Source organism: Tachyglossus aculeatus, unplaced genomic scaffold (genome assembly GCF_015852505.1).
Source record: "Tachyglossus aculeatus isolate mTacAcu1 unplaced genomic scaffold, mTacAcu1.pri scaffold_123_arrow_ctg1, whole genome shotgun sequence".
Taxonomy (NCBI): domain Eukaryota; kingdom Metazoa; phylum Chordata; class Mammalia; order Monotremata; family Tachyglossidae; genus Tachyglossus; species Tachyglossus aculeatus.
Genome location: NW_024044852.1, coordinates 20696 through 45328, shown reverse-complemented (window position 1 = coordinate 45328; position 24633 = coordinate 20696). Strand labels below are relative to the sequence as shown.

Here is a 24633-nt window from a genome sequence, read left to right as displayed (position 1 = left end):
TCCCTCTCCCCCAACAATCTGTCCACCTACGTCATTACAAAAATTAATACCTCAGGTCTGAGCTCCCCAAAGTCACATCTCCGCCTTCGCCATCCCCCCACCCCACGGCTCTCAACCCTCTCCTCGCCTCTTCCATCCTTTCCAGCAGGATCTTCAGAGGAGATCTCCTCCCTCCTCTCAAGTGCCACCCCCTTCATCTCTGCTTCAGACCCCATTCCCTCTCATCTTATAAAAACTCTCAGCCTTTCATTCCTCCCCTCCTTAATTTCCATCTTCAACTGCTCACACTCCAACGACTCCCCTCCCTCTGCCCACATCTCCACCATCCTAAAAAAACCTGCTCTTGACCCCACTGCCCCTTCCAGTTATCGCCCTTTCTCTCCTACCCTTCCTTTATAAACTCCTAGAGCAAGTTGTCTACACTCGCTGCCTCAAATTTCTCAACTCGAACAATCTTCTGGACCCCCTCCAATTGGGCTTCTGTCCCCTCCACTCCACTGAAACTGCACTCTCAAAGGCCACCAATGACCTCCTTCTTGCCAAATCCAATGGCTCCTACTCTATCCTAATCCTCCTCGACCTCCCAGCTGCCTTTGATTCTGTGGACCATCCCTTTCTCCTCAACACATTATCCAACCTTGGCTACACAGACTCCGTCCTATCCTGGTTCTCCTCTTATCTCTCTGGCCATTCATTCTCAGTCTCCTTCATGGGCTCCTCCTCCCCCTCCCATCCCCTAACTGTAGGGGTTCCTCAAGGGTCAGTTCTTGGTCCCTTTCTGTTCTCCATCTCTACTCACTGCCTTGGTGAACTCATTCGCTCCCACGGCTTCATCTATCATCTCTACGCAGACGACACCCAAATCTACATCTCCTCCCCTGTTCTCTCTCCCTCCCTCCAGGCTCGTATCTCCCCCTGCCTTCAGGACATCTCCACCTGGATATCCACCTGCCACCCAAAACTCAACATGTCCACTCTTGAAAGAGATCTAGCTTCACTCCTGAAATGGTTGGGTGGGTGGAGGGGAAACTACTGTAGCGATTGGACCACCCCCTGCAGGCACCAGAACCCTCATTCTTATGGGAACTCCAGACACGAGGAAGACAAACAAGGCTGGGAGAGAGGATTGGGCTGAGCGTTGCAGAAATAAGTGTGCTGAGCTTAAAAAGAAAGCAAAAGTAAACTTATTGAGAATTCATAAGTTAGGAGTTGGGGGGCATTTGCTAAGAGTAGGGTGCAGGGCAGCTGTGAGCACCGTAAAGCCCATCAACAGTACCCAGCAATTCATTCATTCATTCATTCAATCATATTTATTGAGCTCTTACTGTGTGCAAAGCACTGTACTAAGTGCTTGGGAAGTACAGGTTGGCAACATATAGAGACGGTCCCTACCCAACAGTGGGCTCACAGTCTAGAAGGGGGAAGCAATATTTTTTCAGCACCAAAATGAGCTAGGCCCACGTTTTTCTCCTTAATACTAAGTTGGCTTGGCCTGAGAATTGGCATGAGATTCCTTGGAGAAGGCTCAGGAGAGAGCCTGAGGGGCCACTGATGATGGACTCCGAGTCTCTGACGGGGTGTTCCATGGAGAATGAAGAGTAGCCAGACCGGGAGAGCCCAGTGCTGTGCCTGGGGGTGGGGTGGAAATAGAACCCGCTGCACCTTGTGTGGACACACACACGGGCCCGGGAAGGGTGGACCCAGGACCCCAGGAATGCTGGAGAGTGGGAGCAGGAGACTCTCAGGTGGACAAATACTCCAGCCAGAACCCAGCCCTCCCAACCACATTTCCAATAAAGCTGGGGAGATGTCTGAAATCAAGCAGCAGGGGTCTCTCCACTGATTGCCCTGTGCTGCCCCGGCACATACACATTAAACTGCATAAAATCTAGACTGAGTCTGAATCAGGATGTGATTGCTCCACCATGCCAATCGCATGCTATATCTCCCCCAGCAGATCCTCCAGCCCCATGGAGAAGGGAAACCAAACCAGCATCACAGAATTCCTCCTCCTGGGACTATCCGACCTGGCGGGGCAGCAGCAGCAGCTTCTCTTCGTGCTGTTCCTCTGGTTGTACCTTCTCGGCATTGTGGGGAGCCTGCTCATTGTCCTGGCCATCGGCTCTGACCCACACCTGCACACCGCCATGTACTTCTTCCTCACCAACCTCTCCCTAGCCAACATCTGCTTCCTGTCCACCACGGTCCCCAAGATGCTGGTCAACATTCAGACCCACGTCAAATCCATACCCTACGCTGGCTGCCTGGCGCAAATGTACTTCTTTCTTCTATTTGGAGGCCTGGACCACTTTCTCCTCACTGGGATGGCATATGACTGTTACGAGGCCATATGCCACCCCCTCCACTACACCACCATCATGAGCCCACGGCTCTGTAGCCTACTGGTTGCTGGATCCTGGATCGTCAGTTCCCTCCATGCCCTGACACACACCCTATTAGTGGTTCGCTTATCCTTCTGTTCCCACCGTGAAATTCTTCACTTCTTCTGTGAGCTTTACCAGATCCTCAAGCTTTCCTGTTCTAGCATCATCATCAATGAACGAATGGTGTTTGTCTTTGCAGTAGTGACTGGGGTAGGACCAATATTTGGCCTCCTGTTCTCTTACATTCGCATCATCTCCACCATATTGAGAATCCCATCAGCAGGGGGAAGGTGGAAAGCTTTCAGCACCTGTGGCTCTCACCTGACCGTGGTCTCCTTATTCTACAGCACCATTCTTGGAACCTACCTTTGTCCAACATCTACCCAAGCATTCAGTAAGGGCTCGATAGTGTCTGTGCTGTACACAGTGGTCATCCCTACAATGAATCCCTTCATCTACAGCCTGAGGAACAAGAACATGAAAGAGGCCCTGAAAAATACATTCAACAGTAAAAGTGTCTTCTCTCGAGGATTCTGACTTGTGGATTAACCTGAAGCTTATTTTCTGAGAAAGTTTAGCCAGCTCTCATAGATCACATACCTTTTATTACGTACAATTTTGTTTTATTTGTTTTTTGTAAGGAGTCCATTCCTAGTGAGAGTTTACCATCCTCCATTATGGTCAACAATATTCTGTTGTCCAGAGAAGCAGTGTGGCCTAGTGGAAAGATCAGGGACGTGGGAGTCAGAGAACCTGGATTCTAATCCCAGGTGATCACTTGTCTGCTGTGTGACTTTGGACAAGTCACTTAACTTTTCTGTGCCTCAGTTCCCTTATCTGTAAAATGAGGATTCAGTACATGTTCTCCTGCCTACTGAGACTGTGAGCCCTACATGAGACCTAATCATCTTATATCTACCCCAGCCCTTAGTACAATGCTTGGCACATAACTTAACCTATACCATTATTATTACGGAAGCAGCATGGCCTGGTGGAACTAGCATGGGCCTGGGAGTTGGAAGACCAAGGTTCTAATCCTGCCTCTGCCACTTGTCCGCTGTGTGACCTTGGGCAAGTCAGTTAATCAATCAATCATATTTATTGAGCGCTTACTGTGTGCAGAGCACTGTACTAAACACTTGGGAAGTACAAGTTGGCAACACATAGAGACAGTCCCTACCCAACAGTGGGCTCACAGTCTAAAAGGGGGAGACAGAGAACAAAACCAAACATACTAACAAAATAAAATAGAATAGATATGTACAAGTAAAATAAATAAATAAATAAATAAATAGAGTAATAAATATGTACAAACATATATACATATATACAGGTGCTGTGGGGAAGGGAAAGAGGTAAGATGGGGGGTATGGAGAGGGGGACGAGGGGGAGAGGAAGGAAGGGGCTCAGTATGGGAAGGCCTCCTGGAGGAGGTGAGCTCTCAGTAGGGCCTTGAAGGGAGGAAGAGAGCTAGCTTGGCGGATGGGCAGAGGGAGGGCATTCCAGGCCCGGGGGATGACGTGGGCCGGGGGTCGACGGCGGGACAGGCGAGAACGAGGTACGGTGAGGAGATTAGTGGCAGAGGAGCGGAGGGTGCAGGGTGGGCTGTAGAAGGAGAGAAGGGAGGTGAGGTAGGAGGGGGCGAGGTGATGGAGAGCCTTGAAGCCCAGGGTGAGGAGTTTCTGCCTGATGCGCAGATTGGTAGCCACTGGAGATTTTTGAGGAGGAGAGTAACATGCCCAGAGCGTTTCTGGACAAAGACAATCCGGGCAGCAGCATGAAGTAACTTTTCTTAACTTTTCTGCGCCTCATTTACCTCATCTAGGCAATGGAGATTAGGACTGTGAGTCCCTTATGAGACGGGGATTGTGTTCAACTCGGTTATCTTGCATCTACCCCGCACTTGGTACAGTGCCTGACACATGGTCAGCACTTAACAGATACCACTTGAAATAGAATATCTTCTGGGACATCTCCCTAAGCAAAGCCCTGTAGGGAGACCAGGCACTGAGAGTTTGTTTGTATCTAACAAGGAGCTGGGGGAGCCATAACCTGTGGGGCCTGAGGGACCAGAGACTCCTGCAAATAGTCCTGCCGTAAGCTCCACTAACACCAGCACTGCCCCTGTGGTTGAGGACGCATTGCTCCTGCCTGGAACCACATAGTCCCCCATTCCTCTTCCTCCTCAGCTGCATTGATTGTTCCAGGACAAGTTCCCCACCACGAGGTCCATCAACCGAAGGGACAAAGGAGGCAGACAGTGCAGGGAGCCTTCATTGCCCGACTGACCCCAAGACGACCTGCACAGGTAGGGAACGTCCCCCCGTGCCAGGACACAGGAGTACCCATGCCTCTTCCCAGTCATGATGGGAGAACTTTAGCATTCACTCTCGTCCAATACTGGGGCTACAAGCACATCCCAACCCCCTTCCCCGGCGTGTCCGCAGAAGTCTAAAAGCCACAAATTTGGGGCATCCCGAGATTGAGATTGGTGACCGCAGGGTCCCGGTGTTGGCTGCAGCGGCCAGGTCTTCCGGGTGAGAGGTGGAGCCATGATCCCCATTCCTGATGGGCGGGGACTTTTGTGGGGGATGGCAGAGGGCATTTGCCTGGGGGAAGCGCAGACCCCCATATCTTTCCATTGGAGCATGGCTACTGACCCCAAACAGCCACAGGCTCTTCCATTCCTGAACTCTTTCCATTGTATGTCACTGCCCCCATCTAGTGGAGAAGCTCTCAGCCGAGTGTCTTGGGTTGGGGGTGCCAGTTTGGGTGTGAGCAGTGGGGATCAGGGTGGGAGAGGGTTTTGTCAGTGGGGGATTAATCCCCCAACCTCCTTGGTCCTGCCACCCCTCAGCCACCTCAGCTCTAACGAATAAATCAGATCATTCATTGGCCAATATTTACTTGTGTCCAGTGCATCAGTAATGATCAGGTACAACTCCTCTTCATCTGCCTTCCCTCACACACACCGGGTCCCCATAACACAGTCCCCTACAGAGACCTGACATCTCTCAACACCCCCGCCCCTCACACACCAATCATTCCAACTCATCATGCCCCAATCAATCAATCGTATTTATTGAGCGCTTACTGTGTGCAGAGCACTGTACTAAGCGCTTGGGAAGTACAAGTTGGCAACATATAGAGACAGTCCCTACCCAACAGTGGGTTCACAGTCCAGAAGGGGGAGACAGACAACAAAACAAAACATATTAACAAAATAAAATAAATAGAATAAATATATACAAATAAAATAAATAAATAGAGTAATAAATACGTACAAACATATATACATATATACAGGTGCTGTGGGGAGGGGAAGGAGGCAAAGCGGGGGGGAGGGGAAGGGGGAGGAGGGGGAGAGGAAGGAGGAGGCTCAGTCTGGGAAGACCTCCTGGAGGAGCTGAGCTCTCACTAGGGCTTTGAAGGGAGGAAGAGAGCTAGCTAGGGAGGAAGAGAGCTACTCAACTATCCATGCCCTCAACTCTGCCCTCTCCACTGAACTCAATTCCTCATCAGTCTCCTACTAGTAACCCACAGCCCCAGATAACCTCCACAGGAATGCTTCCTCACTCCTGTGCCTGAGCTGCGGAGCTCCACTACTGGAAATCCAGACACCAGGCTGACCTCGCCCATCTCAAACCCTTCCTCACCTGCTGTATAGAACTTTGCCCTCTCCTGGGCCCAGCAACAATATCTCTCCACCTGTACTGCTTACCACACCCATCACAAGCACCGGCTGTTACAGACTTTGAACTCCTTCCTCAAACCTCTGCCCCCTGTCCCCCTCATCTTTTGCCCCTAATGACCTGGCAATGTCAGGCAGCAGCGTCGCTCAGTGGAAAGAGCCCAGGCTTGCGAGTCAGAGGTCATGGGTTCCAATCCCGGCTCCGCCACTTGTCATCTGTGTGACCTTGGGCAAGCCACTTAACTTCTCTGGGCCTCAGTTCCCTCACCTGTAAAATGGGGATTAAGGCTGTGAGCCCCATGTGGGACAATCTGATTACTTTGTATCCTCCAAGACCTTAGAACAGTGCTTTGCACATAGTAAGCGCTTAACAAATACCATTATTAGTATTATTATTAATGTACTTTGTTGAAAAAATTGAAACCATCAAGAGTGATCTCCCTAAAATCTCCCATGCACCCCTCCAGTCCCTTTCTCTTCCTGCTCCCTTTTTGATTCTCCCATCCTTTCCAACAGTATTTCAAGAGATCTCCTACCTCCTCTCAAAATCCACCCCCTCCACCTGCACCTCCAGTGCCATCGATAACGAAGGTACTTTGTCCAAACACTTGTAGCCTACTTTCTTCCCTTTGACTGCCATCTTCAACTACTAACTCTCTAATGACTTCTTCCCTGCTGCTTTCAAACATTCTCATGTATCCTGTATCTTAAAAAAAAAACTTCCCTTCATCACATGGCTCCCTCCAGTTATTGCTCCATCTCTCTTCTACAATTCCTCTCAAAACTCACTGAGTGACCTGCCTACATTTGCTATCTTCAATTACACTCTTCTAATTCTCTCCTGAAATCTGGCTTCCATCTCCTTCACTCCACCACAACTCTTTTCTCAAAGGTCACCAATGACCTCATTGTCATCAAATCCAACAGCCTCCACCCCATCTTAATGATAATAATAATAATAATAATAATAATAATAATAATAATAATAATAATAATTTTGGTATTTATTAAGCACTTACTAGGTGCCAAGCACTGTTCTAAGCACTGGAGGAGATACAAGGTAATCGGGTTGTCCCACACGGGGCACACAGTCTTAATCCCCATTTTCCAGATGAGGTAACTGAGGCACAGAGAAGTTAAGTGACTTGCCTACAGTCACACAGCTGATAAGTGGTGGAGCCGGGATTAGAACCCATGACCTCTGACTCCCAAGTCCATGCTCTTTCCACTGAGCCATGCTGCTTCTCCAATCTTAATTCTCCTAGACCTCTCAGCTGCCTCTGACACTGTGGACCTTAAATTTGACTTCCTTGACATTGTCCTTCTATGCTTCTTCTCCCATTTCTTTGGCTGCTTCTTCTCGGTGTGTTTTGCCAGGTACTGCTCTGCTCCCACGCCTTAACTGTGCCAGTCACTCAAGACTCAGTTCTGAGTCCCCTTCTTATCTCCATCTTACACCCACTGCCCTGGAGAACTCATTCATTCCCACAGCTTCAGTTACCATCTCTACATGGTTGATTCCCAAATCTATCTCTCCAGCCCTGACCTCTCTCCTTCTCTGTAATCTCACATTTCCTCCTGCCTTCAAGGCATCCCTACTTTGTTGGCCTCTCTTCACCTTAAACTTAACATGTCCAAAACAGAACTCCTTGTCTTCCTCCCCAAACCCTCTCCTATTCTTGACTTTCTGAGCACTGTAAACAACACCACCATCCTCCCGATCTCACAAGCCTACAAACTTAGCACTATCCTCAACTCATCTCTCTCATTTAACCCCCATATTCAGTATGCCACCAAATCCTGTTGGTTCTACCTTCACAACATTAATAGAATCTGCCCCAACTAAACTCCTACCATATGAATCATATCATTCATCATTTCCTACCTCAACTATTGAATCAGCCCCCGTGCTGATTTCTCTGCCTTCCAGTCTCTCCCCACTTAAGCCCATACTTGATTTTTCTTAAAAACTGTTCTGTGCACATTTCCCCACTCCTCAGAACTATCAAATGGTTGCCTCTCCACCTCCACATCCAAGAGAAATTCCTTACCATTGGCTTTAAAGCATTCAAACAGCTCACCCCAGCCTACCTAATTGCACTAATCTACTATAACTCAGTCAGCACACTCCACTCCTCTAGCATCCACCTACTCGCTGTTTCTTGATCTCATCTTTCTCACCACCAACCCCTTGATCACATCCTCCCTCCTTTCTGGAATTCCCCTGCCCCAGCCCCCACCTTCCAATCCAACAGACCACCACTGTCCCATCTTCAAAGCCTTTTGAAAATCGTATTTATAGTACGAAGCCTTCCCTGACTACCTTCTCCTCCCCAACCTATTCACTCTTTCTTCTACATCACCTATGCCCTTGAGTCATGTGCCAGTTGGCAGCACCCCCTCCCCCTTCTCCACAGGCCAGGTCTCACAAATTGGTACTGAGGGGATCGAGGGAGGGGGTCCCAAGTCTTCAAAAGTCACCACCCCAACATACACTCGAGTACTGCCGTGATGACAACCTGATAGGTGGTGGGGCCATCTGGCCCACAGCCAATCAGAGGGTGGTTCTCATGGTGGAGGTGCTGTACCCCCGCCAAACCCTTCTATCAACATACTGGGGCCCGTGAATTTACTGGGGTCCCCATGACAGAGGTGACTTCTGCACCGGTGTCTACCAAGGCGAGGGTGGACTGACTATTCCGGGGACCCCAGTAAATGGTCAGGGTAACGTATGGCCTCCGATCCCCTCCGATTGAGCTGACCCAAAGGGAGAGGCCTTGGCCACTTCCCTATGGCTGGTCTTTCCATTCTCTCAGGTCCAGCTAAAATGGTGCAGAAGGCACCACCCAGGGTTGAGTGAACGGGCCTCCATTTTTGCTCCCGTTGACACTTTCAGATGCTTCAGCTATGGGTTTGCCTTCCCCTGTGGTATACCTCTGATCCTTAGGTAATTTTTTCCACAGGGCAAACAGCACAGTGTTTGGAAGCGTATCTATCTTTTCTCGTTTGGTCCCAGCCGCTATTAAATCTCTCCACATTTGGGATCGGGATACCTTCTGTATTGCTCCTTCCAGAGCGATGGATTTTGTCGGGGCCACCCCTCGAATCCTGCTAGGTTTTGCAATCAGACCCCACAGATTCCCCAAAGCCAGTATAAGATCTATGACAGGCTTGCCCATCTTTTCCTCAACCAGGGACAGCAACACTCCCTGTATGTTGCGGGGTGCCGACTGGAGGAGCTTACTGTGCATCCCGGAATTCAAGGGTGCTGCATCAGGGCTATAATCTCCCACGGCATATCTTTGCTGTCTCATTCCCAACCTTCTCAATAACGTGCATATCCCTTCTATATCCACCCCATCTTCTGGTTCAGAGGGTAGCTCGTCCGGGGTGGCCCAGGTGTCCTTTATGGTGGCCACTACCCAATCCATCAGGGAGTGGTTACCTCTGTTGGCCTGACCCACCTTCAACTGCTGCCTGACTTGGGTGGTAGCTGCTACTTCCTGTGCGCTTAACATAATCCCATCACCCCCCTGGTCCCAGCGTCGGACCATCCAGGACAGCAGCATTTCTCGAGGCTGCTGCTGGTATTGCTTGTGGACCTCCATCAATTCCTCCGGGGTATAATCTCGTACAGTGATGTGGTCTCTGGGTTCAGGGTCCCCTACCCCTTCAGGGCTCAGGGTAGTTTTAGTTTCCTGAGTGATGAGGGGGTCATACCCTTCCCTCGATGTCTTCTTTTATGGTGTTTAGCATTTCTTTATCACCCCATTCTTCGTCTGGGTGCCAGGCGTTCGGGTCCGAGTTGGTGCCCTTTATAAGTGCCTGTACCCTGGGAAGGCCCATCAGTCACCCCTTCAGCATTGCTAGTCTGCATTCCAAGATGACCCTCTTCTCAACTGCTTCTTAGGTGGCCTAATTTGCTGTTTGTAGGAGTCCCACATAAAGCTCTTTCGACTCCTGGTTCCGACGAGCCATCTTTTTGGCTTCGCGAGCCTTACTTTTACTTTCCGGTCACATATTCATTTCATGTCGGCATGCTGCCAGCAGCAGCCACCCGACGTTCGCTAGGGCTCTCCTCTCTGATTTTGACATTATGCATTTCCAGGGCTTGTAGAGCATCCTCTATGCCCTTCGGGGTCTCCACTAGAGCATCCCATTCCCGGGGGGTGAGGGGGGCAGCCACATCAAGCACTTCAGCTACACCTGTCTATACCCTCGAGTTCCACCCCGGGATCTGAAATCCCATGTGTCCCGCCTCCTTTTTACTCATATGTGGGGTTTGGGGCATCATCACCCAGTCCTGCCAACTACACCAACTGTGGGGAGATGCCCCCCAAGTCAGCTGAGGTCACCGACCAGAGGGCGGCTCCGGGATCTTTAGATTGAGCAACGATGAGCCAAAGACCAGATACCAAGCCAGCGTGATCAGTTCTGCCTCTTTATTGGGTGTACTTACAAAGCTGTAGCACAGCAAGCAAGTGAAGGAGGGGGTTCGAGTCCTAATCAGCAGGCAGGCTCTACAGGGCTCAGTCTAATGCCTACAACTAATAATAGCAGTGATGCCTCTTATATATGAAGCCCCCTCGTACCAGTTACCCCTCCCCATGTTCCCAGGATGTCTATCTGATTGGGACAGTTCCCGTTCCACAATCTTGTAGTGTAGCCGTTCCGTGTCCTTGCTGTGGGTTGCTCAGGCGGAGGGAGCCGGTGAATTCACAGTTAGGGTACTCTTCCCACAGAAGGCCTCTTGGAGATTTGATCTTAATAAGACTTGCTTAAGGGTTGCTAACTAGTTTTACTACAATTTCACTTAGCTATCATGAAGGTTAGATTCAAACTTATATTAGACAATAGGACTGGCCCCATCCTCAGTCAGAACAGCATAAAAGAAACCCAGGCACAAAACACATCTATGCCCTGCCCTAGACTTCATTCACTCAATCATATTTATTGAGCACTTACTGTTTGCAGAGCACTGTACTAAGTGCTTGGAAAATACAATTCAGCACCACATAGAAACAATCCCTGCCCACAATGGGCTCACAGTCTAGAAGGGGGAGAAAGACATCAGAACAAGTAAACAGGCAGCCCAGGGGGGCGGCTAGAAGAGGAGAAGGTGGAGATTGGAAAGCAGAATGGCATAGTGGGTAGAGCACAGGCCTTGGAGTCAGAGGGTCACGGGTTCTAATCCTGGTTCCGCCATTTACCATTATCATAATTATTATTAATAATGATAATCATATTTATTGAGCACCTACTGTGGGTCAAGCACTTTAATAAGTGCTTGGGAGAATACAGTAATAATAATTATGGTATTTGTTAAGTGCTTACAATGTGCAAAGCACTGTTCTAAGCACTGGGTCAGATAAAGGTAATCAGGTTGTCCCACGTGGGGCTCAAAGTCTTAATCCCCATTTTAAAGATGAGGTCACTTAGGCACAGAGAAGTTAAGTGGCTTGCCCAAGGTCACACATCAGATAAGTGGTGGAGTCGGGATTAGAACCCATGTCCTCTGACTCCCAAGCCCGTGCTCTTGTCTCTAAACCACTCTGGTTCTCATGTGCTCTAATCCCAGCTCCACCACTTATTATTATTATTATTATTATTATTATTATTATTGTTATTATTACGTGCTTACTGTTTGCAAGGTACTGTACTAAGTGCTTGGGAGAGAACAATACAACATCAAACACGTTCCCCACCAGGGAAAGCTCACAGTCTAGAGGGACCTGTGTGCTGCTGGGCCTTGGGAAAGTCGTTTCCCTTCTCTGGGCCATGGGTACATCATCTGCAAAATAGGGACCAACAAAATGGGGACTTCTCCCTCTACCAGAGATCTCTAGTCTAAAGGGTGTCAAAGGTTACCCTGCTGCCCATGGACTCAGAGGCAGGGATGCTTTCTCTGCCATGCAGGCACCTACCAGCATGGCAGTCTCCTGCTGAGGTGGCCCTCACTTTTCCATTCTCATCTAAAGACTTTAAACAATTTCCTCCCCCTGGGTTTTTTTTAATGGCATTTATTAAGCGCTTACTATGTGCAAAGCACTGTTCTAAGCGCTGGGGAGGTTACAAGGTGATCAGGTTGTCCCATGGGGGGCTCACAGTCTTAATCCCCATTTTACAGACGAGGTAACTGAGACACAGAGAAGTTAAGTGACTTGCCCAAAGTCACACAGCTGACAAGTCCTCCTAGCTCCTGCCGGATTCCTGATCTGACATTGACTCGGCCTACGGTGATGTCACCGGGTGCAAGGACGCCTTGGCTTTATTCTAACTGCTCTGTTCAATGGTCTTGTGTTTGAAAAGCATTTTGAGTTAGGAGACAGCTTGAAGGCTGAGACTATGCAAATGGTGTTCATTTTCCTTCTTCCCATGAGCAGTGCAATCCCTGCTTCAGTTCCAATCTTAAGGTGCATAATCAATCAATCAATGGTATTTATTGAATGCTTACTGTGTGCACAGCACTGTACTAAGTGCTTTGGAAAGTATAATATAAGAGTTGGTAGATATGTTCTCTGTCCACAGAGAGCTTACAGTGTACAGGGGAAGACAGACATTAAAATAAACTACAGATAGGGGAAATAGTAAGTGGTTAATAGTCACTCCTTCTCTGTCCAATTTGTGGACTCCTTCTCCATCTCTTTTGTGGACTCCTCCTCTATCTTCCACCCTTAACTGTGGGAGTCCCTCAAGGCTCAGCTCTGGGTCTCCTTCTATTATCTATCAACACCCACTCCCTTGGTGTTCGTTCACTAACACGTCCAAAACAATACTCCTTATCTTCCCACCCAAACCTTGTCTTCTCCCTGAATGTCCCATCACTATAGACAGCACCACCATCCTCCCTGTCTCACAAGCCCACACCTTGGTGGTATTCGTCAACTGCTCACTCTCTACTGGTTTATTCCCCTCTGCCTTCAAACATGCCCATGTCTCTCCCATCCTAAAAAAACCCTCTCTTGACCCCACCTCACCTTCTAGTTATCGCCCCATATCCCTCCTACCATTGCTTTCCAAACTCCTTGAACGAGTTGTCTACACGCACTGCCTCGAATTCCTCAACAACAACACTCTCCTCGACCCCCTCCAGTCTGACTTCCGTCCCCTACAATACACGGAAACTGCCCTCTCAAAGGTCACCAATGACCTCCTGCTTGCCAAATCCAACGGCTCATACTCTGTCCTAATCCTCCTCGACCTCTCAGCTGCCTTCGACACTGTGGACCACCCCCTTCTCCTCAACATGGTATCTGACCTTGGCTTCACAGACTCTGTCCTCTCCTGGTTCTCCTCTTGTCTCTCCGGTCATTCATTCTCAGTCTCATTTGCTGGCTCCTCCTCCCCCTCCCATCAGCCTTCTCTCTGATCTCCCATCCTCGTGTCTCTCTCCACTGCAATCCATACTTCATGCTGCTGCCCGGATTATCTTTGTCCAGAAACGCTCTGGGCATATTACTCCCCTCCTCAAAAATCACCAGTGGCTACCAATCAATCTGCGCATCAGGCAGAAACTCCTCACCCTGGGCTTCAAGGCTCTCCATCACCTCGCCCCCTCCTACCTCAGCTCCCTTCTCTCCTTCTACAGCCCAGCCCGCACCCTCCGCTCCTCCGCTGCTAATCTCCTCACCGTACCTCGTTCTCCCCTGTCCCGCCATCGACCCCTGGCCCACGTCATCCCCCGGGCCTGGAATGCCCTCCCTCTGTCCATCCGCCAAGCTAGCTCTCTTCCTCTCTTCAAGGCCCTGCTGAGAGCTCACCTCCTCCAGGAGGCCTTCCCAGACTGAGCCCCTTCCTTCCTCTCCCCCTCGTCCCCCGTCCATCCCCCCATCTTACCTCCTTCCCTTCCCCACAGCACCTGTATATATGTATATATGTTTGTACATATTTATTACTCTATTTATTTATTTATTTATTTTACTTGTACATATCAATTCTATTTATTTTATTTTGTTAGTATGGTTGGTTTTGTCCTCTGTCTCCCCCTTTTAGACTGTGAGCCCAATGTTGAGTAGGGACTGTCTCTATATGTTGCCAATTTGTACTTCCCAAGAGCTTAGTACAGTGCTCTGCACATAGTAAGCGCTCAATAAATATGATTGATTGATTGATTGATTGATCCCCTTACTGTGGGGGTTCCCCAAGGTTCAGTGCTTTGTCCCCTTCTGTTCTCGATCTACACGCACTCCCTTGGTGACCTCATTTGCTCCCACGGCTTCAACTATCATCTCTACGCTGATGACACCCAAATCTACATCTCTGCCCTGCTCTCTCCCCCTCTCTCCAGGCTGGCATCTTCTCCTGCCTTCAGGACATCTCCATCTGGATGTCTGCCCGCCACCTAAAACTCAACATGTCCAAGACTGAACTCCTTGTCTTCCCTCCCAAACCCTGCCCTCTCCCTGACTTTCCCATCTCTGTTGACGGCACTACCATCCTTTCCATCTCACAAGCCCGCAACCTTGGTGTCATCCTGGACTCGGCTCTCTCATTCACCCCTCACATCCAAGCCGTCACCAAAACCTGCCGGTCTCAGCTCCGCAACATTGCCAAGATCCGCCCTTTCCTCTCCATCCAAACCGCTACCCTGCTCGTTCAAGCTCTCATCCTATCCCGTCTGGACTACTGCATCAGCCTTCTCTCTGATCTCCCATCCTCGTGTCTCTCCCCACTTCAATCCATACTTCATGCCGCTGCCTGGATTGTCTTTGTCCAGAAACGCTCTGGGCATGTTATTCCCCTCCTCAAAAATCTCCAGTGGTTACCAATCAATTTGCGCATCAGGCAGAAACTCCTCACCCTGGGCTTCAAGGCTCTCCATCACCTCGCCCCCTCCTACCTCACCTCCCTTCTCTCCTTCTACAGCCCACCCCGCACCCTCCGCTCCTCTGCCGCTAATCTCCTCACGATACCTCATTCTCACCTGTCCCGCCATCGACCTCCAGCCCACGTCATTCCCTCCCTCTGCCCACCCGACAAGCTAGCTCTCTTACTCCCTTCAAGGCCCTACTGAGAGCTCACCTCCTCCAGGAGGCCTTCCCAGACTGAGCCCCTTCCTTCCTGTTTCCCTCGTTCCCCTCTTCATCCCCCCGTCTTACCTCCTTCCCTTCCCCACAGCACCTGTATATATGTATATATGTTTGTACATATTTATTACTCTATTTATTCATTTATTTATTTTACTTGTACATATCTATTCTATTTATTTTATTTTGTTAGTATGTTTGGTTTTGTTCTCTGCCTCCCCTTTTAGACTGTGAGCCCACTGTTGGGTAGGGACTGTCTCTATATGTTGCCAACTTGTACTTCCCAAGCGCTTAGTAGAGTGTTCTGCACACAGTAAGCGCTCAATAAATACGATTGATGATCCTAGAACAGTGCTTTGCACATAGTAAGCACTTAACAAATACCAACGTTATTATTATTATTATTATCTGTCTCATTCAACCCACATATTCAACCTGTCACCAAATCCTGTCGGTTCAACCTTCACACCATTGACAAAATCTGCTCTTCCCTATCCAACCAAAGTGCCACCATATTAATCCAAGTACTTATCCTAACTCATCTTGATTACTGCATCAGCATCCTTGATGATCTCCCTGCCTCCTGTCTCTCCCCTCTTTGATTCATACTTCATTCTGCTGCCTGGATCACTTTTCTACATAACCATTCAGTCCATGTTTCCTCACTCATCAAAAACCTCTATTGGTTGCTCATCCACCTCCACATCAAACAGAAACTACTTACCATAGGCTTAAAAGCACGCAATAAATTTGGCCCCTCCTACCTTACCTCCCTGATTTCCTACTACAACCCAGTCCACACATTTCTCTCCAAAAATGCCCACCTACTCGTTGAACCTCTTAAATAGAATGATTAACTCCTAAAGCAGGGGACAACTCACTTGAATGTGTTTGGGAAAGAGGAGCAATGCAGAAGACAGGAAGGCCCGAGAATAGAAACCAGAGACTCTCAAATGAACAAATTCGCCAGCCTCTAATCCCAGCCCAGCCAGACATCTTACCATCTGGATGGAAAGTGTGGGGATATATCTGATATCAAAATTAGGGAGTCCCTTCAAAAACAACAATAACAAGAATAATGATGATACTACTACTACTAATAATAATAATAATTATAGTATTTGTTAAATGCTTACTGTTCCAAGCACTGATTTAAACACTGGAGTAGATACAAGCTAATCAGGTTGGACACAGTCTCTGTGCATATAGGGGGCAAATAATCTAAATAGGAAGGAGAACACATATCCCTATTTTACAGTTAAGGAAACTGAGGCCCAGAGAAGGTAAGTGACCGCCCAAGGACAAACAGCATGCAAGTGGCAGAGCCATTATTAGAACCCAGGTTGTATGAATCCAGGGCCTGTGCACTTTCCAGAAGGCCACACTGTTCACCTTTACTACTTATTCTGCCAGTTCTTTCCCCGGAAACTGCACAGGCCTAGGAACAGGCAGAAACAGGATGTGATTGCTTCAACATCCCATTCTCCTGCCCCGTTTCCCCCAGCAGATCCTCTGGCCCCATGCAGAGGGGAAACCAAACCGGCATCTTGGAATTCCTCCTCCTGGGACTGTCCGACCAGGCAGAACAGCAGCAGCCTCTCTTCATACTGTTCCTCTGGATGTACCTGCTTGGGTTCCTGGGTAGCCTGCTCATCATCCTGGCTATTGGCTCCGACCCGCACCTGCACACCCCCATGTACTTCTTCCTCACCAACCTCTCCCTGGCTGACGTCTGTCTCCTGTCCACCACGGTCCCCAACATGCTGGTCAATATTCAGACCCACAGCAAATCCATATCCTACACTGGCTGCCTGGCGCAAATATGTTTCTTCATTCTGTTCGTAAGTCTGGACCACTTTATCCTCACCGGGATGGCTTATGACCTCTACATGGCCATATGCCACCCCCTCCACTACACCACCATCATGAGTCCACGGCTCCGTGCCCTGATGGTTCCTGGGTCTTGGATCATCAGCAGTCTCTATGCTCTGACACATACTTTAATGGTACTTCGAATATCCTTCTGTGCAGACAATAAAATCCATCACTTCTTCTGTGAACCTACTCAGATCATAAAACTTTCCTGCACTGATCCACTCATCAACGAAGTAGTGCTCTTTGTTCTTGGAGCTCTGTTAGGGCTAGGTCCCCTTACAGGCCTTCTGTTCTCTTACAATCGTATTTTCTCTACTATTTTGAGAATCCCATCTGCCAGGGGAAGGTATAAAACTTTCTCCACCTGTGGCTCTCATCTGTCTGTGGTCTCTTTGTTCAGTGGTACTGGCACTGGGGTCTACTTTGGCCCCCGGTCCCCCCACACGGCCAGAAAAGAATCTATAACATCGGTGATGTACTCGGTGGTGACCCCCATGCTGAACCCTTTCATCTACAGCCTGAGGAACAAAGACATGAAAGGGGCCCTGAGAAAATTCCTCAATAGGAAATCTGCCTTCTTCCAGAGATCGTAATCCCTTCGTCTTGTTTTTTAGCAATTCTTTCCCCTATCATCTGCTAATTGTCAGTGTCCCACAGCCTCTGTTCTGGGCCCCTACTTCGCAGATTCTGCTCTCACTCGCTTGAGGCATTTATTTACTTTATTTACCACCTCGATCAATCAATAAACCAATCACCGGAATTTATTGAGTACTTGCTGTGTTCAGGAACCTGTTACAAAGCGCTGGGTAGAGTACAATACAACAGAGTTCGTGGACACATTCTCTGCCCACAACAAGTTTACAGTTGAGAGGGGAAGATGGGTCTTTATATAAATAAAACAATTATGGATATGCATATAAGTGCTGTAGGGTTGAGGGTGAGGTCAATATCAATTTCCCGAAGGTAACAAATCCGTGTGCACAGACGATGCAGAAGGGAGAGGGAGTCAGGGAAAATAAGGCTTAATCAGGGAAGGCCCCTATGCCGATGACTCCCAGTTCTACCTCTCTAACCCTGACCTCCCTAACTCTGACTTCCAGGTCCATGGTTTTTCCCCTAAGCCATGATGCCTCCCCCCAAGCAGCATTCTAATCTTGGTTCCGTTCCTGGGTTCTAATCCCACATTTCCTCTTGCCCCTAAGACAGCTTCACTTGAATGTCCCACCTGCACCTCAAGTTCAACGCGTTCAAAACTGAACGCCTCACCTTCCTTCGTAAAGCCCCTCCTTCTCCATCTCTTCCTAATTCTCCTCCTCCAAACGTTCCTCTCTCTGCCAGTAACTCCACTGTTCCCAGAAGCTGGCTGCTTTGCCATGATCCTTGATTTCCTCATTCTGTTTCAATTCTCACACCATTCTCTTTCTAAATCCTGTCAGTTCTTCCTCCACATTTCCTGAATTCACCCTATCCTCTCCATCCACTTAGAGAAGCAGCATGGCCCATTAGAAAGAGCCCGGGCTTTGGAGTCAGAGGTCGTGGGTTCAAATCCCGGCTCTGCCACTCGTCAGCTGTGTGACTTTGGGTAAGTCACTTCACTTCTCTGTGCCCCAGTTCCCTCATCTGTAAAATGAGGATTGACTGTGAGCCCCCTGTGGGACAACCTGACCACCTTGTAACCTCCCCAGCTCTTAGAACAGTGATTTGCACAAAGTAAGCGCTTAATAAATGCCATTATTATTATTATTATCCATGCTGGTCCAAGCCTGCAATCCTAGCCCAGCAAGACTACATAAGGTATCAGCCTCATCACTGCTCTTCCTGATTGAAGCTCTCCCCCTCTCCAGCCCATTCTCTACACTGTTACATGGATCATCTTTTTTCAGCACCACTCAGCACACCAAACCAACCTTGTTCACTATAAATTTATCCATTCCTGTCTTAACACTGCCCTCTTCTCTGCCAGGCAGAACTATTTTTCCTCCGTTATTGACACCCATGCCCATCACCCCCATCAGCTCTTCCGTACATTTACCTCCCCTGTTCCTCCCACTCCTCCATCCCTCACTTCCAACAATCTGCCCTCCTACTTCATTAGTAAAATTAAAACCATCAGGTCTGAGCTCCCCAAAGTCACCCCTTCTTTTTCTCCATTCCCCGGCTCTCAACCTTCTCTGCTACTCTCCCATCCTTCCCAGCAGTATCTTCAGATGAGATCTCCTCCCTCCTCTCAAGTGCCAATCCATTCACCTGTGCTTCGGACCCAGTTCCCTCTCATCTTATGAAAACTCTCACCCCTTCCCTTCTCCCCTCCTTAACTTCCATTTTCAACCGCTCACTCTCCACTGGTTCCTTCCCCTCTGCCTTCAAACATGCCCATGTCTCCCCCAACCTAAAAAACCCTCTCTTGACCCCACTGCCCCTTCTACTTATTGCCCTATCTCCCCCTTACCCTTCCTTTACAAACTCCTACAACGAGTCGTCTACACTTGCTGCCTCGAATTCCTCAATTCCAACTCTTTCCTGGACCCCCTCCAATCTGGCTTCTGTCCCCTACCCTCCACCAAAACTGTCCTCTCAAAGGTCACCAATGACCTCCTATTTGCCAAATCCAATGGCTCCTACTCTATCCTAATCCTCCTCGACCTCTCAGCTGCCTTCGACACTGTGGACCACCCCTTTCTCCTCATCACACTATTCAACCTTGGCTTCACAGGCTCAGTCCTCTCCTGGTTCTCCTCTTATCTCTCCTGCTGTTCATTATCAGTCTCCTTTGTGGGCTCCTCCTCCCGCAGAGGTTATATTGGTAGTGCAGGGGAGGATTTCGGGTAGATTCCTGGCTTATTCTACCTCTCCTCAGAGGGGTGAGGAGACTGGTCATGGTTGTCCCTTGGTCTGTGCTGAGAGATTCTCAGGAGTCGGCCTGGGGGATATAATCACTGAGCTTCAGGGACAGCTGTCCAGGAGAGCCCAGGAGATTCATTCATTCATTCATTCATTGACCCGTATTTATTGAGTGCTTACTGTGTGCAGAGCACTGTACTAAGTGCTTGGAAAGTACAATTTGGCAATTAATACAGTTAATCCCTGCCCACACCAGGCTTACAGTCTAGAAGGAAAAATGATATTTGTTACGTGATGCTATGTGCCAAGCACTGTTCTAAGCACTGGGGTAGATACAAGGTAATCAGGTTGTTTCACATGGGGCTCACAGTCTAAATCCACATTTTACAGATGAGGTAACTGAGGCACACAGAAGTTAAATGACTTGCCCAAAGTCTCACAGTCGATAAATGGCGGAGCTGGGATTAGAACCCATGACCTCTTTCTGCTATATCCATGCTCTTTACCCTAAGCCACCCTAAACTGTCCCCAGTAAGATTGCATTATCATTGCCAGATATCTCCCTCAGCAGAGCCAAGGTGGGCCAGGACAGAAACCAGAAGCTGAATGTTTGTTTGTCTCTAACAAGGAGCTCAGGGAGCCATGGAGTGTGGGACCCAAGGGCCCAGAGACTCTTTCAAATAACCCTGCCATGAGCCCCTTCCCATCCGCACTGCCCTCGTGAGTGAGGACACAGTGCTCCTGACTGGGATCCCGCAGTCCTGCATCCCTCTTCCCACTCAGCCATATCAATTGTTCTAGGAGTTCCCCACCACAAAGCTCATCCCCCGAGGGTACAGAGGAGGTGGACGGTGTGTGCAAAGCATATTGCCCGACCGACCTCAAGACAACCTGCACAGGTAAGGTACCTCCCCCCAAGCCAGCCCACGGGAGAAACCCTCCCCTCCTGTTCTCCTGTTACCCACTCCTGACAGGAGAACTTCAGCCTTCACATTACTCCGATATTGGGACTACAGCATATTTCAAACCCACTCCTCGATGGAAAGCTACAGGGTTTGGGCATCCTGAGAGTGGGGTGTGTGGCCTCACCCTCCCGATGATGGCCCGATCGTGGTCAGGTCTTCCGGATGGGAAGTGGAGCCATGAACTCCGTCCTTGATGGCCAGAGGCTGGGGAGGGGGCTGGGAGGGGGGCATATCTCTGGGTGAGGTGCAGACCCCCATCAGCTTTCCACTGGAGTGTGGGCCCTCACCTCGATCCTCCACAGACTCTTCCTCTCTGTTATATGTTACTGACCACATTTAGGAGAGAAGCCAACAGCCACATGTCTGGGCTGGGTGCTACAGTTTGGGTATGAGGAGCTACTCTTCCTCACTTGAAATGCCAAGCTTTCCATGTTCGGGTTGGAACACCCTCAGAGCCTGCTCAGTTGAAGTCACAGAACACCCAGGGACTTGTTGTCTGGGGGTTCTAAATGAAGGAAACTTCAACCCATCACCAATCTATCAACCAACCATATTTATTGACTGCTTACTGTGTGCAGGGCACTGTACTAAGCACTTGGGAGAGTACAGCCCAGCAATATAACACACATATTCCCTGCCCACAATGAGCTTACAGTCTAGTGGGGGAGACTGACATTAATATAAACAGATAATAATAATAATGATGATGGTATTTGTTAAGCACTCACTATGTGCAAAGCACTGATCTAAGATACACATTCCAGCCACCCTTGCTTTCAGATCACTGACAGAAAAGGGAAAGGCTTCCAACTGTGGGATGGTGTCTGTCACAATGACCTGTTTTCTACAAAAGCCACCTGGCTCACCTGGTTGTGTGTCTGCATCATCATCATCATCATCAACTGTATTTATTGAGGGATTACTATGTGCAGAGTACTGTACTGAAACCTTGGGAGAATACAATACAATGGAGTTAGCAGAACAACCCAATAGTGTGCAGCGCATCTTCTCCTGTGGCCCCTGATGCACAGGATGGAGAAGGTTTAGGGAGGGCCAGAGGTCGTTGGAGGTCAGCAGCTTGAGCCATGCAGCAGGAATCAGGGACCAGTGTGCCAGAGACTGGGTACACAGGGGAGCTCTGTTCTAGCGGTATCTGCTGGCTACAGTGTGACAAATGATGCCTGGGCTGGGTTTCCATGGCACTTTTGTCTATCAGCCTGGATGCCATCTGAAGGGCGTTGTGCTGGTGCTGCCCTCTGCGAGTTTGGGGTATTGCCCTGGGAGTTTCTTGGCTAAAATCCAATAAGTCTCCCCTGATCCCCACCAGGCCTAATAACAACCTGCCCGAGCCACGATATTTCACTGCCAAAACTGGAGAAGGTCACTATGGTAACTTTGTTCACTTAAACTTTATCGTTTCCTGCCTCTCCTCTGCCAGGCAAATTTATTTTTCTTTAATTATGGACACCTATGCCCATCAGCCCCATCTGCTGTTCCGGACATTTAACTCCCTCCTCAAGCCTGCTGTTCCTCCCCGTCACTCCCAACGATCTGGCCACCTACCAGAAATTAGGAAAATTAACACCATCAAGTCTGAGCTCTCCAAAGTCACATCTCCCCCTTTGCCATCCCCCCCGCTCTCAACCCTCTCCTCTACTCTTCCATCCTTTCCAGCAGGATCTTCAGAGGAGATCTCCTCCCTCCTCTCAAGTGCCACCCCCTTCATCTGTGCTTTGGACCCCATTCCCTCTCATCTTATAAAAACTTTCAGCCCTTCACTCTTCCCCTCATTAATTTCCATCTTCAACCGCTCACTCTCCAACGACTCCCCTACCTCTGTCCACGTCTCCCTCACCCTAAAAAAACCCTCTCTTGACCCCACTGCCCCTTTCCTCTCCATCCAAACTACTACCCTGTTGGTACAATCTCTCGTTATATCCCGACTGCAATACTCCATCAGCCTCCTTTCTGATCTCCCATCCTCCTGTCTCTCCACAAATCAGTCTATACTTCACCCTGCTGCCCGGATTATCTTTCTACGGAAACTCTCTGGGCACGTCACTCCCCTCCTCAAAAATCTTTATTGGTTGCCTATAAACCTTCACATGAAGCATAAACTCTTCACTATTAGCTTTAAAGCTCTCCATCACCTTGCCCCCTCCTACCTCACCTCCTTGATCTCCTTCTATGGCCCAGCCCGCACATTCCACTCCTCTGCCGTTAACCTCCTCATTGTGCCTGTCCTGCCGTCAATCCCTGGTCTACGTCCTACCTCTGGCCTGAATGACCTCCCTCCTCACATCAGCCAAACTAGCGCTCTTTAAAGCCCTACTGAGAGCTCACCTCCTCCAGGAGGCCTTCCTACACTGAGCCCCCCCCTTTTCCTCTGCTCCTCCTCCCCTCCCCATCGCCCCCACTCTCTCCCTCTGCTCTATCCCCTTCCCCTCCCCACAGCACTTGCTGAGATTTGTACAAATTTATTATTTTATTTATTTTATTAATGATTGATGTATATCCATAATTCTATTTATCTATTTTGATGGTATTTATTCCTGTCTACTTGTTTTGTTGTCTGTCTCCCCCTTCTAGACTGTGAGCCCGTTGTTGGGTAGAGATTGTCTCTATCTGTTGCCAAATTGTACTTTCCAAGCGCTTAGTGCAGTGCTCTGCACACAGTAAGCGCTCAATAAATAGAACTGAATGAATGAATGAAAATTATCAGATGGGCGATGCCAGGATTTTTTGATCACCACTGTCATCACCCCTTCACCTGACCTTTTAGCACCCGAGTCAACAGATCATCAGTCAGGTTCAGTAGGTAGCTCTGTAGTAGTAGATGAATTCTATCTTTTGAGCATTTACTGGGTGCCACGCACTCTGCTAAGCCCTTAGGAAGTACAAAACCAAGTAACGTTTGCCACATGGAGCTTATACTCTAACAGGGGAGACAGACAAGATAACAGGGGAGACAAAGGGGCACAAATAGAGTAGTCAAGATAAATGATTGAAGGTACAAGGGTACTAGTTCAATGGTGAACAAAATGAAATCCAGCCATACATACAATTCTTTCCCTTGTCTATTGCTTTCCAGGTTCGAGACTTCTATATTCTTAGGGGGGTTTCAAGGTTACTCGGTTGTCCATGTGCTCAGTAACTAGGGCCTTTCTATGCCATAGCATTCTCCTCAAACTTGGCCCTACCCCAGCTCCTCCAATGTACATTTCCCTTTCCTATTCTTAGTAAAACGTGTAGCCTTCCTCCCAGCCACTGACCTAAGTCCTGACTGCCATTGGCTCAGCCTACAGTGACTTCACCACTTGGCTAACACCACTTGGCTTACAGTCGCCCTGTTCAATGGCCTTGTGGGAAAAACACTTTAAATCAAACAGGCATTTGGAGGCTGAAAATGAGCTAATGGGCTTTCTGGAAGAACCCATGTGCAGCGTAACCCCATCTTTCATCACAGAGCTCTAGGCACTTTGTTGTAAAGATAAGCCTAAGTTTCATCACAAAAAGCATGCATGGCCTTGGGCCTATGAATTATGGTGAGGAAACAGGACGAATCCCATGCCAAACCTGGGTAGGGAGGTAGTACCCACTAAAGCCAGTGCTGGCCCACCTCCCTCGGAAGCCTCATGCCAGAGGCCAGGAAGAGTGGGGGGATGTGGAAGAAGAATCTCAGGTGGACGAGCTGCCCAACAAGACCCCAGCCCACCCAGACACATTCCCTTCTGGACTGAATGGCTGAGCAAAAAGCATCCTTCCACTGCTTAGGCAGACTATTCTCACCCTCCTACCCCACACCTTCCCAAAAATATCAATCCGTAGTATTTATTGAGCATCTGCTGTGA

General features: G+C 49.0%; 2 protein-coding genes across 2 annotated transcripts; both read left to right on the top strand.

Annotated features, from left to right (window-relative positions):
- Positions 1-1970: 1970 nt before the first annotated feature.
- LOC119922734 (olfactory receptor-like protein OLF4) lies at positions 1971-2921 on the top strand. The gene has a single exon (XM_038742409.1). The coding sequence runs from the start codon at positions 1971-1973 to the stop codon at positions 2919-2921; it is 951 nt and encodes a 316-aa protein (XP_038598337.1).
- A 13868-nt stretch (positions 2922-16789) lies between these two features.
- LOC119922733 (olfactory receptor 7G3-like) lies at positions 16790-20976 on the top strand (the record flags this gene model as incomplete). Its single annotated transcript, XM_038742408.1, has 3 exons — positions 16790-17565; positions 20601-20716; positions 20792-20976. Coding segments are annotated over 3 exons (1077 nt in total), but the record flags the coding sequence as incomplete, so codon positions are not given.
- Positions 20977-24633: the final 3657 nt, after the last annotated feature.